The 18,474-nt window shown below is 51.2% G+C and overlaps 2 protein-coding genes and 1 long non-coding RNA gene across 3 annotated transcripts in view; 2 read left to right on the top strand and 1 right to left on the bottom strand.

Moving 5' to 3' along the window:
- Positions 1-1,190, top strand: part of SF3A3 (splicing factor 3a subunit 3) — a 24,726-nt gene extending 23,536 nt beyond the window's left edge. The window contains exon 17 of the mRNA XM_003127795.2: positions 881-1,190. Within this exon, the coding sequence (XP_003127843.1) occupies positions 881-958 (78 nt within the window). The 3' untranslated portion in view covers positions 959-1,190. The remainder of the gene's footprint in view (positions 1-880) is intronic.
- LOC106510652 lies at positions 1-18,474 on the bottom strand. Its single transcript, XR_002344973.1, has 3 exons — positions 18,091-18,474; positions 10,083-10,158; positions 1-499 (listed from the first exon to the last, which is right to left on the bottom strand). It is a non-coding gene; the product is annotated as an uncharacterized LOC106510652 (long non-coding RNA).
- INPP5B (inositol polyphosphate-5-phosphatase B) overlaps positions 8,391-18,474 on the top strand; it is a 58,928-nt gene continuing 48,844 nt past the window's right edge. The window contains 6 exon segments of the mRNA XM_021095974.1: positions 8,391-8,514; positions 9,218-9,301; positions 9,957-10,054; positions 11,946-12,043; positions 12,182-12,211; positions 14,121-14,231. Of these exon segments, the coding sequence (XP_020951633.1) occupies positions 9,245-9,301; positions 9,957-10,054; positions 11,946-12,043; positions 12,182-12,211; positions 14,121-14,231 (394 nt within the window). The 5' untranslated portion in view covers positions 8,391-8,514; positions 9,218-9,244.

Below are 18,474 nucleotides of genomic sequence, written 5' to 3'. Positions count from 1 at the left end.
TCAGGATGGACGGCATCGGGCCACGGAGTTCCCTCACCTGGCGAGGGGAGGTGGGAAATGGCCCCTGGTTCACTGCAGTAGCAAATACAATGTGACAGTGCCTACAGTTGGCTCTTGACTTGTACTCCTAATTCATTTATGCTACTAAATACGTCAGACTTTAAATCTGTGTCTTAAGGCAGGTTATATTCGCCCCTTGAAATTCTGAAGTGGCAAGCAGGAGTAACCCTATGTCTTATCCTGCCCTGAGGACTCCTAAGCTAAGAAGTTGAGAATCCATATCATACATTAGATCTCCTTTGAGGAGAGCATCTGATGGGAGATGATCTTCTCATGGGGTGTGGAGAGGTCCTTGCCAGTCTTGGTCATCCCAAACAGTTGATTGCAGAGATGAGGGATGACATGGTAGCTGCTCCTTCTCTTTTAGGTCATTGGCTTTGAATATTCCTTTTAGCAGAGAAGCCCTTTTCAAACTGTGATGTAGACTCCAGTATATAAGCTAGAGTAAAGCAAAGTGGAGAAGCATAGTCTTCCTGGCCTCTCTTTCCTCCTCTCATTGGCCTCTTGGGCAGAAACCTAGGGTTCTTGGGAACCATGAAAACCATGTCTTAAGTGAGCCTTTCTCAACCAGGGTTCCTCATCTTAAACACAGAAAGCGATTTGAATGAACGGTTTTCTCATATATCCTCAAGGATCGGTCATAATTGGTACCATCTAGATGTCTCATGGATGCCATGGGCAGTAGAGCAGAACCCCAGTTGAGAAATGCTGTTTTAGGTGAATGCCCTGGAGTCGGGCCAGGGTGAGCTCAGGCCCCCAGAGGTCAGTTCCAAACATTTCTCCCTGGAGGCATGGCTAACGCGTTCCTCTTCCCTTTTAGGAAGAGTACGAAGACTCCAGTGGTAATGTGGTGAATAAGAAGACGTACGAGGATCTGAAAAGACAAGGACTGCTCTAGTGTTCGCGGACGTATCTTAGCTCTGGGGCTTGCCCAGGCTCCCCTAAGATCTGCCTTTTCTACTTCTCCCAACCAAATGCTCCTAAAGACTCTTTGCTACTTAGTCTTATGGACTAGCATGCATCTTGTAGAAACAAGGCATGCTGGCAGATTGCAGGGTTGAGATATGTTTTATCTTTGTTTTATATTAAAAAGGATTCTGTTGGAAAATAAAACCAGCCCTTGTTCTGAATATGTGTAGTTCTGAAGCCCAGGATTACTGGCTAATTCTATTCTCTAGTTCTTAAACACCTCTCTACCTCTTTCTCTAGCAACTAAAGTTTAATGGGCACCTGTTTTGTTACATACATTATGCTCGGTAAATCTGACCTGACCTCATTCTCCACCCCTGTGCACTGCCCTTCCCCACATGAGCATCACCCCCAGGATAAGCCCTGCCCTTAGTTGAGACAGCCATTCATGCACCTACTAGGGAAAGATGGGGAGAGTGAGCCAGGACAGAGTTGTAGCACCAAGACTGCCTCTTTATTTGCATAAGGAGGGTGTAGGCTATTTTGGAATGGGCCTTCAGCCTGCCCCTTCCCCAGGCCTCAGCAGCCTGGCACACCCTGAAACCAGGACCACAGGTGACTTTATTGCCTGCTAGTCCAGAACGAGAGTCTTTGGTGATCCTGTCTGCCTTTTCTTCTGTAAGATCGTTACTTGAGTTGCTGCCGTGGCTCAGCGGCTTAAGAAACCGACTAGTATCCATGAGAATGCAAGTTCGATCCCTGGCCCTGTTCAGTGGGTTAAGGATCCAGTGTTGCCGTGAGCTGTGGTGTATGTTGCAGACGCAGCTCGGATCTGGCGTTGCTGTGGTGTAGGCTGGCACACTGCAGCTCTGATTTGACCCTTAGGCTGGGAACTATTGTGGTCCAAAAAAAAAAGATCGCTGCTTGACTGAGAACTGGCTAATAACTCTCCTGTTCTCTAAGCCCAGATAGCCAAGATTTGGGCAGAGTTGAGCAGCTACCCCTGGATCTGAGTCTGTTATCCCAAATGGAAAGAACAGGAGGTGCCAGGGAGCCCAGGTCTGTCCACAGGCAGTCCCTGCCCCAGAACAGGATTTCCCCAGAGGCCCCTCTGCCCCTCTCCCCTCAGACCTTCCGTCACCTACCTGTAAAGCTGGCCCTCTCCCTCACTCATGGTACCCCAGACATCTCCATGAGTAGGGTCTCACCACACTTAGCCCTGTGGCCCTTCGCTCTGGGTTGGTATTTTCCTTCCTGAAGGGTTCATCCCATCCCTTCAGCAGTTCCTCACATGTTTGTACTTTGGCTCCTCTGGTGCTTTATCACCCCAGTTGGACAACCTCTCCAGGGCCGGCGCTTGTGAGGCACAGTGAGTGGATAATTAAGCCTAACTGAGCCAACTTGAAACATTGATTACGGGCCCAAAGCGCAAGGAAACTGCCATTTGGGAAGAGAAAGCCTCAGAAACGGGAGATGTGGGAGAAGACGTCCCTCCAGCCTTGCAGCTGGGGCAGTAGCAGCACTGGGCCTCCCCAGAAACACACCTGCTGCTTTCTAGTGTCTTCCACAAGCCAGGCACTGCTAGGTTTGCAAACCTTGAGAATTAGGTGAAGGTGAGATGGCGAGAGCAGACCCAGAGGGAAGGAGGTGTAGGAAGAGCTGTGTGGCAGATTGCACCCAGCCCTGAGGGGCATAGAACCACCAGGGAGGGCCCCAAACTTACATCGGAAGTGGTTCTCCCCAGGTGACTCTGAGGTCTGGCTTTCAGGGCATCTGCTATAAACAGGATTTCAGCTGAACCCCTGGGGAGAGTGGAAGGCTGCCCTTTCTTGGTTTAGATCAGTAGTTCTTAATGGGGTTTTGTTTTGTCTTTTTAGCATATGGAGGTTCCCAGGCTAGCAGTCTAATTGGACATGTTGCTGCTGGCCTATGCCAGAGTCACAGCAATTCCAGATCCGAGCCGTGTCTGCGACCTACACCACAGCTCATGGCAACGCCAGATTCTTAACCCATAAGCGAGGCCAGGGATCGAACCCACAACCTCATGGTTCCTAGTCGGATTTGGTTTTGCTGTGCCACGATGGGAACTAGTAGTTCTTAATGTTTTTAGGAACATAAATTCCTTTGGAAATACAAAGGTAGCTGTGGACTTTAAAAAAATGTACAAGCATATACAAATTGGCAAATAAATTCAGGGGCTTGTGAGTCCCCAAAAGTGCACCCTTGGTTCCTGAGTCTTATGAGAATCTCCGTCGAGTCTGAACCTCCCAGGAACAGGTGATTCAGCTCGGCCTTGGGATGGTAAGCTGCTCCATCAGAGACACTGCCCAACTCCGCCTCCCCCTCCCAGCCCAAGCAGGAAATGCTGGGGGTTATTTCTAGGACTGACCCCTAAATGGCCACTGCTGAGCCCCAGGGCTGATCTTGGGATGAACCTCCCAGAAGCAGGAGTCTCCTCACCCCCCACCTCTGAGAGGGAAGTGAATAGATCTGTGTCCAGCCTCAACTGTCATCCCTTGGCTCCCCTTCCCTGGGGGCAGCTTATGCTAAGGCTCTAGAAAGGCAGTGCCCAAAAGTAACCTATGTGGGGGAAATGGGGCAGACAAAGGGGAGGTTTTTGTCTTCCTTCTGCATTATTTTTCCTTTTTTTTTTTTTGTTTTTAGGGCTGCACCTGGGGCATACGGAAGTTCCCAGGCTAGGAGCTGAATCGGGAGCTGCAGCCTAAGCCACAGTTTGTGGCAATGCCAGATCCTAATGCACTGAGCCAGACCAGGGATCGAAGCCACATCCTCAGGGACACTTATGCTGTGTTCCTAACCCACTGAGCCACAACAGGAACTCTTATTTTTCATTTTTTAATCTTTGAGATAATAGCTACCTCCCCTCTTCATCCTTCTGGTGCTGCTGGCAGCCTCACCTCCAAGTTCTCAGGGTGGGAATGGGCCTGTGACCTCTCCCTGCACACGGTCCTGTTGCAGGGGCGCCCTGGGAGGACCTGGCCTCCCCCCACTGTGGTCTCCTCTGAGATCTTCCTCCACCTGCCAGGTTTCTCAGCTACACGAATAAGGCACATCCCAGTGGGGTCCTTCCACCTACCAACTGGCTTGATTTTCTCCCTCTGGCTCCAGTGTGGACATCAGCTGAGCTTCCTTCTTTTGCCTGTGTTCCCAGGGGCAGCAGCGTCAGAGGGAACTGCCAGAGCTGACAGCTGCTTTTTTCCGTGGTAGCTGTCCTCAGCCCAGGGACCCCAGCCTTTCGTGGACCCTGTGATTAACCCTAGCCTGTGACCAGTGCAGGGTCCTGAGACTGCCCCTTCTTCTCCCTGGTATCATGATTTCTTCTGCTTAACCACTGCATGACCTTGCCTTGACCTTGATTCTTGAGCTGGGTACTTCCTGCAGTGGTTTCCTTTCTCCTTTTCCTCCTACCCATCCTCCTGCAGGTCTTGGTTAGCCAAGAACCTGGTGTGAACCCAGCTGACCCCCACTCCTGTCCAGGTAGGCAATATATGAAGGAGGACAGAGCCTTGTGGGTGCCTTCACCTGTGGGAATGGGGCCACAGGGTTCAAATCCTCCCACAGATATGCCATAACTTCCAATACTTTGGGGATTTGGGGGTGGATTTTTTTTGGTTTGGTTTGGTTTTTTTGGTGGGGGGGGCACCCTTCAGCATACAGAGTTCCCAGGCTCCAAGCTGCAGTTGTGACCTCTGCTACAACTGCGGCAACACCGGATCCTTAACCCACTGTGCCGGGCTGGGGATACAACCTGCATCCCAGCATGGCAGAAACACTGCTGATCCCATTGCGTCACAGTGGGAACTCCTGCCATAACTTCCATTACTTTGGAGGAACAGCATGCTACCAGGAGGCAGAGTTCTTCAACCAAACAGCAAAATGTGGTCCAGGGGGGCACGGATGAGAGGTGGGGGGAGAGGGGGGCCTGCTGTTGGGTCCCAGGCAGGATGCTGCCAGGAGGGGCCGTTGTAGGGTGGGAAGGGGTGCTGACCTTCAGGTACCAACAGCAAGGTGCTGGGAGGGAGAGACTAAAGCAGGAGGGAGACGAGTCAGTGTTTGGGTTGCCCAGAGAAGCTGAGGGACAGCCCAGGACTGCTTGGCCCCCCAGTCCTCCTGGACTCACAGGCACTCTCTTTATTCAGCTGACCCTGCTCAGTGCGTCCCACTGCACAGCCCAGTACAGCCTCAGTGTGTGAGGGGAGAAATGAAACCAGTCCCTGCTCTTGTCTGTGGGCTGCAACTCCAGCCCAGGACCCTGCTCTCCGTGGTGCTGCAGTGGCAGCCCACTCTGCCTGGTGCTCAACAGTGCCACCAGCCTGCAGCTCTGAACCCCTCCTCCCAGGTCCTCCTCCGCCCCATAAACTCTGAGCCCCACGCCACCTGTCCCCATTCCTAAGCCTTGCCCGCCCACTAAGCCCTAGTTCTGAGCACCCCCACCCCAACAGGCCCCCACATCTGAGCTCTTTTCAGGAACCTCCCCAACCTTTCTCAACACCCCAACCTCTAAACCTTGTCAGGCTGACCCTTAGCCTTGAGGTCTATCCTCCTCATCAGTGCCCCACCCCTTCCAGATTCCCCTCCCAACTCCCCCTTCTCTCCCCCATGGCTGAGCCAGTGCTCCCCTCCCCCCAAGCTCCCAGCAAGTCCGTGCTGTTCCAGGGTGGCAGAGATGGGGAGTTTCAGGTTGGAACATCCACGCACAAGAGAGCCTCTCTTGGGGGGGGAGAGGGGAAGCTGGGATTTTGTGGAGGAATTGTCCCCCAGCAGACAGGTCACAGTACTTCCCCAGGCAGCCCTGCTCTGCTCCTACGCCTCGGCCATCTGACCATCCCAGAGGACAAGCTGCTTCCCACTCTACCCCAGTGACCACCACCCCACCAGCCCCCAAGAGAAACATGAGTGTCTGTCCACATGTGTCTGCTCTGGGATGTGGAGGCAGCAACGGACAGTACAGGGTGGCCCGGGACAGAGGAACAGGCAGGATGGGGCTCCAGCCCCAGCTCTGCCCAGAATTCACAGGGCTCCCCACCTCTCACCCTTCCCTTCACCTTCTCTTCTGGGGGAAAAATCTGTCCCAACTTCTCCTGCCAAGGCAGTGACTGCTTCAAAGGACAGAGAGCTGTGGCCCAATGCCCTGTGGGGGTGGACTTCTGTGAGGTGGGCCCCCAGAGTGCTCCAAGGTCGGGGTGCTGCCCTCCCTCCTCCTGCCTGGATAGAGGGGGTCAGCAGCCAACTCTGGCTGGAGCTAGACCTCCTGGGGCCAGGCTGCTAGACTCTCCTAGCTCCACATTATGCTGAAATCCAGGGCAGCAGCTGAAATCCTCCAAGTCTCCAGGTCCCCTCCTTTCTTTCTTTCTTTCTTTCTTTCTTTCTTTTTTTTTTTTTAAACCTTTTTTAGGGCCGCAGGTGCAGCACATGGAGGTTCCCAAGCTAGGGGTGGAACTGGAGCTGTAGCTGCCGGCCTACACCACAGCAACACCAGATCTGAGCCTCCTCCTCAACCCTCATCGCAGCTCATGGCAACGCTGGATGGTTAACCCACTAAGCTGGACCAGGGATCAAACCTGCATCCTCATGGATACTAGTTGGGTTCTTCACCCGCTAAGCTACAACAGGAACTCCCAGGCCCCCTTGTTTCTGATTCCCTGTATGTTCTCTGGGGACTGGCTGGCTGGCTGGCCTCAGTGACCCCCACCTCCTTTATCTCTAAGGATCTAAATTAATCCCCTTCCCCCTCCCATAGTGTTGAAACCAAATTCTAATCAAATTGAGCTCCATTTATGCTGTGGATATTTCCAGGAAAAGAAGACTGAGAAGAAAGTGATGTCTGTTTCTGCAAGAGGTTTACATGTACAAACCTGAACTGGTCACTAAGGCAGCAACCCTCAGCTTAGGGCAAGAGGAGGGAAGATGGGTTAGAAATCACGTGGTCAGAGTTCCCACTGTGGCTCGGTGGATTAAGGACCTGACGTTGTCTCTCTGAGGATGTGGGTTCAATCCCTCGCCTGGCTCAGTGGGTTAAGGATCCAGCATTGCAGTAAGCTGTGGCATATGTGACAGACGCAGCTCGGATCCAGCATGGCTGTGGCCTAGGCTCCAGCTGCAGCTCCGATTTGACCTCCATATGCCTCCAAAGAAAAAAGAAGAAAATCGCATGGTCACTTCTTCCCCAGGACTGACCCTTCAGCTTGGCTCAAAGCTTGAGAGAAGGAGTATTTATTAAGGTAATTTGCTAATTCAATAAACATATCCTGAAGGTTACCTGTGTGCCACAAACTACACTGGGGTGAGACTATTGGGGGAGCTTACAGTTTACTCAAATGGCCAATAGGCTGGACTCCCTGATCTGAGCTGGCCCTTTTTGTCCTTATCTTAGGTGGGGAAATCGAGGTCCCAAAGGAGGGATGCTTTACCCAGGTGCCTGAGGCCAGGTGAACGAGGGGAAGGGGCTGGAGAACAACAAAGTCAACACTCAGGCTCTCTTGAGAGCCAAGGGACCCCCTTCCCTGACCTCTTTCCTCCCTGAGAAGGAGAGAGGATGGGGTCTCAGCGAAGTACTGTATATGCACAGGGTCACACCCTTTATGAAGCGTTTGTATCCATGAACCTCAAACAGCCCCATGAGGCAGGCAGGACCGGGTGCTGCCATCACAGACACTGCTGAGGCTAAGGGAGGAAATGCACACGTGGCAGTGTTGATGGCAAAGAAGTTGTAATTAGGATTTTTTTTTTTTTTTTTTTTTTTGTCTTTTTAGGGCAGCATCTGTGGCACATGGAAGTTCCTAGTCTAGGGGCTGAATCGGAGCTGTAGCTGCCAGGCTATACCATAGCCACAGTGATGCAGGATTCGAGCTGCGTCTGCAACCTACATCACAGCTCATGGCAATGCCGGATCCTTAACCCACTGACCCAGGCCAAGGATCAAACCTCCATCCTCTTGGATACTAGTCAGATTCATTTCCTCTGAGCCACAATGGGAACTCTGGAATCAGACTTTAAATAGAGGCCCCATTTTGCCACTTTGCTAGCTGCGGTGGGGCCTTGGTCAAATTATGCAACCTGAGCCTCAGTTTCTTCACCTGGAAAATGGGGACTGTGGTTCTTCATAGTGTTGTTCTCCTTTAAGCTAGGTTGGGGTAATTATTTGGGGAGGGAGAGTTCCAGTAGAGGCCAGTGTTGAGAGCTGAGGAGGACACTCAGGAGAAAATGTTGTCCCTTAAAGTGACCATCTTCTTCCTGGGCCCTGGGCAGGAGGTTCTGGCTCCATGACAGAGGGTGGACGGTGAGGCAGGAGCAGTCCTTAGGAAAACGTTGTTGGAATAGGAGCCCATTCTATCCCAGGTCCTAAGGGGTTACCCGGGGCAGGGACAGGAGGGCCCTCCCCTAGGGATTGGCGCGGGCATGCTGGGACTTGCAGGCGGCTGACCAGCCTGTGGCGCAGGGGCTGCTGGGAAATGTAGTCCCTGGCTGGGCCCCGGGGCCGGGCCGCGGTGTTCCGCACCGCCAGCAGCGGTGACAGCTCTAGAGGTAGGTGGCAATGGCAGGGTAGCAGGAGCTGGTGGGAGCAGGGAAGCCAGGCAGGGCTGAGCAGGAGGGACTGGACAACTTGAGGGCCGGGACCCCTGTCCTGAGGCTGTCAGAACCAGACACCCTGGCCTGCGGCTGATGCAATGGGGCCTGCTGGGCTGGGGGAGGGCCAAGGAGCAACGGGACACTTTCCCATCTCCAAGGAAAGGAGCACAGGACTTGTCCAGGCTGAGAGGCTCCTTTTCTGAGAGGAACAGGGTTTCTCCACAACCCCATGGAGATACCCCTCTGACACCTCCCTGAGAGGTGCCAGCAGGACTCATTCTGCTCCCCCAAAAGAGAGGCAGAGCTCCATCCCAGGAGCAGTGGGACAGTGTCCTGCTCTCCAGTAATGGGACAAGGCACCACTCCACATCCGACAAGTAGACTGGACCCCATTTAGAAACGCTTGGATGCCCTTCCAGACAAAGGGTGGTACAGCACATTGTACCTCCCACCAGAGGCAAAGGTTTGGCCCCTCTCCCTAGAAACTAAGAGGTCCATTCTAGAGGGGAGGGGCGGGGAGGAGGAGGGAGAGGATCCGGCCTCCTCCACCCTCTCCCAGCACAAAAGCCCCTCCTCCCTGCCCCCAGCCCTCGGAGGCAGCTCCATCACCCACTGGGAGACTTGTTGACTTAAGGAGCCCCCGTTTGCCCTCCCCCAGGGTGTGTCTGCTCAGCGGGGGCCCAGCATGGACCAGTCTGTGGCCATCCAGGAGACCCTGGCTGAGGGGGAGTACTGCCTCATCATATCCTGCCTGGCCTTGGCAAGTGGAATGACTGGTGTCCGCACGTGTGTATCTGCTTGCCTCCCTCTCTCTGTGCCATGGGGTCGGGGGGGGTGGGGGTGGGGGGGGGAGGCGGCATGCAGGGAGAAGGAAACCAGCACTTTTTTTTTTTTTTAACTTTAAGGCCTCACCTGCGGCACATGGAAGTTCCCAAGCTAGGGGTCCAATTGGAGCTGCAGATGCCGGCCCATGCCACAGCCACAGCAACACCAGAACTGAGCCATGTGTGCAACCCACACCGCAGCTCACAGCAACGCTGGATCCTTAACCCACTGAGCGAGGCCAGGAATCAAATCCACGTCCTCATGGATACTAGTCGGGTTCATTACTGATGAGCCACGATGGGAACTCCAGAAACCAGCACTTATTAAGCATTTATCCAGTCCCAGACTCTCTGCCAGGTGTTTTACATACTCAGTTATCCTCCTACCTGCTGTGAAGCTGGGAATTATTATCACCATATCACAGATGAGAAAAAGTCAGAGAGGTGAAGCGACTTGCCCAGGGTCACCCAGCGAGTCTGTGTCGGTGAGGGTAGGGCAGGGAAGGTGGGGTGGCCTGGGTTGGGAGAGGCCTGGGTGCTGGCTTCCTTTTGGTTTGCCTTGACTCTGAGCAGCAGGCAGTGCAAGGTGTGCTGTGTGAGGGGGACAGCAGGCAGAGCCGCCTCCTGGGACTCGTGCGCTACCGCCTGGAGCATGGTGGCCAGGAACACGCGTAAGTGCCATGTTTGGTCCTTGCTTACCTGGGCCTCGGGGTTTATTCTCCACTGTTCCTCCAGCAGGATTTCATGTATCCCTCCAGGGCAGAGTCTGAGGCTTCTAGAATAATTATAATAATGATAGTTAATTTTTTTGAACAAGTATATTCCAAGCCCTACATGTCATTAGCTCATACACTCTTCAAAATTGATGAGGAAGCTTCTCAAGAAAAGATAGTTTAATGTACTGCTTCAGATCTTGAGCCTCTGCCTGCTTGGGTTCAAACCAGGCTTTGTTACTTCTGATTTTTTTTTTTTTTTTGGTCTTTTTTAGGGCCGCACCTGTAACATATGGAAGTTTCCAGGCTAGGGGTCGAATAGGAGCTGTAGCTGCCAGCCTACACCACAGCCACAGCAGCACCAGATACAAGCCATATATGTGACCTGCACCACAGTTCATGGCAATGCTGGATCCTTAACTCACTGAGTGATGCCCGGAATCAAACCTGCATCCTGGAGTTCCCGTCGTGGCACAGTGGTTAACGAATCCGACTAGGAACCATGAGGTTGCAGGTTCGGTCCCTGCCCTTGCTCAGTGGGTTAACGATCCGGAGTTGCCGTGAGCTGTGGTGTAGGTTGCAGATGCGGCTCGGATCCTGCGTTGCTGTGCCTCTGGCGTAGGCCGGTGTCTACGGCTCCGATTCAACCCCTAGCCTGGGAACCTCCATATGCCGCGGGAGCGGCCCAAGAAATAGCAACAACAACAACAACAAAAAAGACAAAAGCCAAAAAAAAAAAAAAAACAAAACCCTGCATCCTCATGGATACTAGTCAGGTTCATTACCGATGAGCCATGCTGGGAATTCCTGAGCCACATGACCTTGAGCAAGCTGTTTACTGCTCTGTCCGTCAATATGTCTGGACTAAAAATTAAAATGAATTACTACGCATAAAGTCTTTTTTTAAATTTTTTTGGCCGTGCCTGCTGCATGTGAAAGTTCCCAAACCAGGGATCACACCCGTGCCACAACAGTGACCTGAGCCACAGCAGCAACAGTGGATCCTTAACCCACTATACCACCAGGAAACTCCTATGCATAAAGCCTTTATTTTATTTTTTTAATTATTATTATTATTTTTTGTCTTTTTGCCTTTTCTAGGGCCGCTTCCCTCGGCATATGGAGGTTCCCAGGCTAGGGGTTGAATTGGAGCTCTAGCTGCCAGCCTACGCCAGAGCCACAGCAACGCAGGATCCAAGCCGCATCTGCAACCTACACCACAGGTCACGGCAATGCCAGATCCCTAACCCACTGAGTAAGGCCAGGGACCGAACCCGAAACCTCATGGTTCCTAGTCGGATTCGTTAACCACTGAGCCACAATGGGAACTCCCATAAAGCCTTTAAAACACACTAAAGTACTAGAAAGGGCTCCGTAAATGTTGCTAGTACTGCCCACAAATTACACAGAAGCAGAGAGAGAATAACTAGTACTTATCAAAGGTCCTAGAGCCAGAAACTAAAACTTAGGGACCCTTAGGCATTTTCTAACCATCGCCCTCATTTTACAGATGGAAAAACTGAGGTTCAGGGAGGGAAAGAAGGAGGCTAAGATTGCCATGTTCTTGTCACACGCAGGGCCAGAAAGCACAAGGGAGAAATCAGCCACAGGTTTTACTAACAAAGCAGGGGCTCCCTGCAGTGAGGTAAGTTCAGCTTTGATGGCCCATCCATAAGACAAGTCTCTGATGGGCTCCACAGGCAGAGAGAGGCAGGAGGTTTGTGCACGTTTAGGAGCCACCAGCATAACCCTGGGGACCAAGGAAGGAGTTGGGCACCCTGAGGCTTCCACGACGGGCCTGAGGCATGACTCTGGGCCCCCTGTCCTCAGTCTGCTTCCTTTCCCTCAGCCTCTTCGTGTATACACACCGGAGGATGGCCATCACCGGGGACGATGTCTCCTTGGACCAAATAGTGCCGATCTCGCGAGATTTCACGCTGGAAGAAGGTGCCGCAGGGCCTGGGCGGTGCGATTCTGTTCCTCTGCTTCCCCCACCCCCAGGTCATTTCTACCTTGATTGGGGGTGGGCTGTGGGAACGAGGATGATGGTCAATTGCTAAGGGCCTTTCGTTTCCCTCCCCACAGTGTCCCGGGAAGGTGAACTCTACATTCTCGGTGAGTGGTCCTTTCAGTCCGAGTCCCGGTTGGGGCAGTAATGCAGGGTCTACAAAGACGGGAGTGGTGTGAATTAGGAGCATCCTCTTCCTTTATGGGCAAGCAAGGCCCTGCAGAATCAGGCCCGCTCACCTCTCCAGTCACTCTCTTCCCTGCTTGCTGTGCTAGGAATCCTCTAGATGGCTTCCAGCACCTCAAACGTGACGCATTCTCACCACGGAGCCCTGCAAAGGCTACTCTCTCCTCTTCAAAACCCTCACTTCTCTTTTCACTTAGCCACTCAACTTCAGGGCTTCAGTGCACACTGACTTTCCCCAGGAAGCCTTTGTTGAACTCCTCAGGTTGTTGAAATCCTTTAAGTGTTTACATCTCACTAATACACATTACTTTTTCTCATCCTTGCCAGCTATCTGTCACTCAGTGATTTGATTATTTATAGGGACCCATTTTTGCAAGGAGGGTTGCACCCCGCAGCATATGAAGTTTCCTGCCCAAGATCAGAGTGACCTGCCAGGCCCTTAATCTGCTGAGCCACGCGGGAACTCCTAGTGACCCATTTAACATCTTTGCTACACTGTAGTTGTAGATTATAATGGAAGTAGTAGTAGTGGTAATGATGATGATAATAATAATAATAATAATAATAATAATAATGGAGTTCCTGCCATGGGGCAGTGGGTTAAGAATCCAACTGCAGAGGCTTGGGTTGTTGTGGAAGTGAAGGTTTGATCCCCAGCCCGGTTTGATTCCCCAGCCCGGCCCCAGTGTGTTTGTTTGTTGTCTTTTTGCCATTTCTTGGGCCACTTCTGTGGCATATGGAGGTTCCCAGGCTAGGGGTCAAATCGGAGCTGTAGCCGCTGGCCTATGCCAGAGCCACAGCAATGTGGGATCCAAGCCACATCTGTGACCTACACTGCAGCTCATGGCAACGCCAGACTCTTAACCCACTGAGCAAGGCCAGGGATCAAACCCACAACCTCATGGTTCCTAGTCAGATTCGTTAACCACTGAGCCACAATGGGAACTCCCCCAGTGTGTTAATGGGTCCAGCATTGCCAAACCTGTGGCTTAGGTTGCAGCTGCAGCTCAGATTCCATCCCTGGCCCAGGAACTTCCATATGCTGCAAGTGTGGCCATAAAAAAATAATAATAGAAATGAATATTTAATCGATGATGAGCTTGTGCCAGGCTCTGTGCCAAGAGCTTTACACACATCACGTGGTGCTTTCCTTACAACGATTCTATGGGGTCATCACTGTTTTCATCCCCGTTTTATAGACAAGCCTTTCCCTGAGACCCAGAGAAAATAATCGATTTAGTAAGTGAGAGAATCAGGATTCAAACTTGGAATCCAGACTCTGGAGCCCATGCTTTTAACCATATTTCTAGACTGCTCCTGTTCATTCATTAGTTCAGCACACGTTTTGGGTGCTCACCACGGGCCTGTCAGGTGCTGGGGTCACACTAGACACCATCCACAGTCTAGCTCCCTGAAGGCAGGCCGTGTCTGATCTCTTCGGCTTGGTTTTCCCAGTGCCTGGCATATGCCTGGCACAGTCAAGGAGACTGACTGACAGCCCCTCCATGTGCTTTTCATTCCACTTACTGGGGATTGACTGCAGGTTGAGAATTTGTTCTCTTCCAGCTCTGACCAGTACTGTTGTGGCGAGACTTACTGACCTTTCAGAGCCTTGGTCCATGCCTTTTGTAGACTAAAGGTGATATTAATTTGAAGCTGGGGGCACAGAGGGCTCCCTCATCTCCCCAGCAGCAGCCTCTAGTGAATTGCTTAAGGGCCGAAGGGACTTTGGGGGCTTGGGCTGCTGACTCTCACTCTGGGGACTACAGACTAAAAATGCACCTAAGCATCCTGGAGGCCAAGGGCTCATTTCCTGCCTCCCTTGTGCAGGCTCAGATGTCACTGTCCAGCTGGACACAGCAGAGCTCAGCCTGGTGTTCCAGCTCCCCTTTGGTTCACATACCAGAACATTCCTCCAGGAAGTCGCCAGGGCCTGTCCAGGTAGGTAAGACCCCAGGCTCCCTGGGGGTGTTCGCTGGGCACTGACTTCCCCTCCACTGGTTGACTTTGCACACTTTGGACTCACACATCACAGTTGCTGTGCCCTCTCAAAGCTGCTGGCAGGAGGCCACAGTGCCCCCAGGCTGACCATGGGGTTTGCATTTCTGGACCTGAGGTTTTTTTTTTGGTCTTTTTGCTGTTTCTTTGGGCCGCTCCCGCGGCATGTGGAGGTTCCCAGGCTGTAGCCACCGGCCTATGCCAGAGCCACAGCAACGCAGGATCCGAGCCGCGTCTGCAACCTACACCACAGCTCACGGCAACGCCAGATCGTTAACCCACTGAGCAAGGGCAGGGACCGAACCCGCAACCTCATGGTTCCTAGTCGGATTCGTTAACCACTGCGCCACGACGGGAACTCCCTGGACCTGAGTTTTTTTCTTTGTTTGTTTGGATGGGGTTTTTTTGGCCTTGATCAGGGCATGCAAAAGTTCCCTGAGTCAGGGGTCCAACTGGAGCCACAGCAGTAATGATGCTGAACCCTTAACCACTATGGACCTGAGTTGTGTGTGTATGTGTGTTTGTGTTTTATGGCCACACCTGTGGCATATGGAAGTTCCCAGGCTAGGGGTCAAATCAGAGCTGCAGTTGTGGCCTGTGCCACAGCCACAGCAATGAGGGATCCAAGTCATGTCTGCTGCCTACACCACAACTTACAGCAATGCCATATCTTTAACCCATTGATTGAGGCCATAGATCGAACCTGCATCCTCATGGATACTAGTTGGGTTCATTACAACTGAGGCACAATAGGCTCCCTGGATCTGAGTTTTAATTCCAGCAGGGCTGCTTTGCCCTCCTGGCTCTGGGCAGAGCTACAGGGGTGGCTTGTGATTCTGATGCAGGATCTTTTACAAGTTAGCAGGGCCAGGAGCTTCTAGAGGCCCATCTTCCTTCTCTCTGTCAACCACAGCTAGAACCAAGGGAAGTCTGTCCTAAGAGCTGACTTGAACCCTGCTCTCTCCCCGACTCAGCTGAGAAAATGGTCTAGCTTTGGTCTCAAAGTGAGAGGTTAGTGGCCTCTGGCAGAATTTGTTTAGATGGAGATCAGCCAGGTAGGTAAAGGAGCTTTTATACAGAGTAGATGTTGAGCCACAGAAAATGCAAATTTGAGCCATCTGGTGCTGGGGCTTAGCTGTTTACCCAACACTGTTCCTTATTTCCTTTCTAGCAACATCTTGGCTCTGCAGGAATCGGGGGGAGGGCTCTCCTTCTATCGTGGTCTCACCATGGAGCCTGAATGTTTCAGGGGCTCCACTCTAGTTCTCCTGATGTACAGGAAGGGAACTGACTGTGGAGGCAAACTGGGGTACTGTAGGAGAAGGAAACAAGATTATAGAGCTTTGCATGCCTAGTTTTTTTGTTTTTGTGTTTGAGGTCCACACCTGCAGCATATGGAAGTTCCCAGGCTAGGGGTCAAATTGGAGTTGCAGCTGCCAGCCTGTGCCACAGCCACAACAATGCAGGATCTGAGCTGCATCTGTGAACTATACTACGGTTACAGCAACACTGGATCCTTAACCCACTGATCAAGGCCAGGGATCGAACCCAAGTCCTCATGGATACTTGTCGGGTTCATTACCACTGAGCCACTATGGGAACTCCTTTTTTTCCCCAAGCTTCATTTTTTTTAAATTACACAGTGAATTTTATTACATTTATAGTTGTACAGTGATCATCACAACCTGATTTTATAGCATTTCCATCCCAAACCCCCAGCGCCTCCCCCCACCCCCAACATGTCTCATTTGGAAACCATAAGTTTTTCAAAGTCTATGAGTCAGTATCTGTTCTGCAAAGAAGTTCATTGTGTCCTTTTTTTAAGATTCCACATGTAAGTGATAGCATATGATTTTGGTGTCTCACTGACTGACTGATTTCACTTAGCATGATAATTTCTAGGTCCATCTGTGTTGCTGCAAATGCTGTTATTTTTTTCCTTTTAATGGCTGAGTAGTATGCCATTGTGTATGTGTACCACATCTTTATCCACTTCTCTGTCAGTGGACATTTAGGTTGTTTCCATGGCTTGTATATAGTGCTGCAGTGAACACTGTGGTACACGTATTTTTTGAGTCATGGTTTTCTCTGGATAGATGCCCAGGAGTGGGATTCAAGCCTCATTTTTTTTATGCCTGAATCTAAGTAGTACACTGTCAATGAGCTCCCTGTTCAAGGTTCCCCTTCTGTACCAGTTGCCAGAGGAACTTTCCTAATATGCAAACCCTACCTTGTCATTCCTCAGTTTAAAACTCTGACAGCCCCCTACGAGCTGCAGGGCAAAATTCGAGCTCTTCGTTGATTATTTGAGACCCTTAAACCCTCAGTAGGTTTAAGGATCCAGTGTTACAGCAAGCTGAGGCATAGGTTGCGGATGCAGCTTGGATCTGGTGTCGCTGTGGCAGTAGTGTAGGCTGGCGGCTATGGCTCCAATTCGACCCCTAGCCTAGGAACTTCCATATGCTGCAGGTCTGGCCTCAAAAAGAAACAAAAAATGAGGCTTGGATTGGGGCCAGGTCTTGGAGATGAGGAGGAGAGGATGGACTGGACAGATCAAACCATTAAGAACGAAGGTGCCATGAGGACACTGAGTTTAGGTTGTGTTCACAACCTCACCCCCTGTGGTTAGAACAGTGCCTGGCACATAGTAGGCACTTAATATTTGTTGAGGAGTTCCCACTATGTGTCAGTGCGTTAAGGATCTACTTTGCCACAGTAGTGTAGGAAACAGCTGCAGCTTGGATTTGATCCCTGTCCCAGAAACATCCACATGCCTCACGTGTAGCCAAAAAAAATTTTTTTTTGAATTGATGAACAGAGCTTGGTGCCCAGCTGTGAGGATGAAGGAGAGCAATCAAGGTTGATTTCCCTCTTTTAGGCTTAGCTATTTGTCTGTCGGTCAACTTGCTCTTCCTTAGGGGGTCCACACCTGGGGTCACTGCACTAACTCAGCTTCTCTGAGCAGCTGTCACAATGTAGACTTCTTTGGGGCGGGGTAGGGTCTGGGTGAGGGGGTACTTCCAGAGCTGACAGGTTCTTGGATATCCACCTGCCCAACCCTTGTATTTTACAGATAAAGAGACCAGAGTCCAGGATGAGGTTGCAGGTGGCAGGAACTAGGTTTTTCCCAGCCAGTCCTTGGTGGAGAATGTGCAGCAGAAAAGGGTAGGAACTGGAAGTGCCTTGGTCAAGAGATCACCATTAGAAAAAGAATTAGGAGTTCCCGTCGTGGTGCAGTGGTTAACGAATCCGACTAGGAACCATGAGGTTGCGGGTTCGGTCCCTGCCCTTGCTCAGTGGGTTAACGATCTGGCGTTGCCGTGAGCTGTGGTGTAGGTTGCAGACGCAGCTCGGATCCCGCTTTGCTGTGGCTCTGGCATAGGCCGGTGGCTACAGCCTGGGAACTTCCACATGCCGCGGGAGCGGCTCAAGAAATAGCAACAACAACAACAACAACAACAAAAATCTCAAAACAAAAAACAAAAAAAAAAGAAAAAGAATTAGCCAACATTAATGGAGTACCTACTTTGCGCCATACATTTTTCTAGACAGCTAGACAACACAACAACCATGTTCTCTTGTTCAGTCTTTTGAGCAATGCTGAAGAGTAGATAGCCTATTTTATAGATGAGTAAACAACTAAGTTTGGAACCCCAGTTTACAACTCCAAAGCCCATGGAGTCCAAAGATTTCAGTTTAGATCCCAGCTCCACCACTTCCTAGCTGTGAATGTGAACAATATATTTTATTTCTTTGAAGCTCGGCTTTATTATTGCACAATGGAAATATGAACTTGCCTTACCTCCTATTCCAAGAGTTTTGTGAGGATCAGATGAGGCCCAGTATGGGTTAATAATATGTAAATGCTGAAAATAATTTAAAAGCGGCCTAGTGTAACAGTCAGTCTTGGGACCCAAGTCTCTTCATTTATGATAACCTTGCAAATCCAGTTCAGTTTGGTCAGGTTCATGCAGTTCTACAAGGGGAGCAGGCAGGATAGCCTAGGAAACAGCAAGTGTTTGAGAGTCAGACAGACCCAGGTTTGGGTGAGAGGCAAGAGGACTCAAGAATTTCAAGGAAGTAGTGGCAATCTGCTTAAGAGAGAACCAGAGGACTTCTCTGGAAGGCCATATATCAAAGTAAGCACATTGCTTTTTAACAGTGTATTTTTTTTTTTTTTTTTTTT

This window comes from Sus scrofa, chromosome 6, assembly GCF_000003025.6.
Source record: "Sus scrofa isolate TJ Tabasco breed Duroc chromosome 6, Sscrofa11.1, whole genome shotgun sequence".
Lineage (NCBI taxonomy): Eukaryota > Metazoa > Chordata > Mammalia > Artiodactyla > Suidae > Sus > Sus scrofa.
This window is presented reverse-complemented; position numbering and strand designations above follow the sequence as displayed.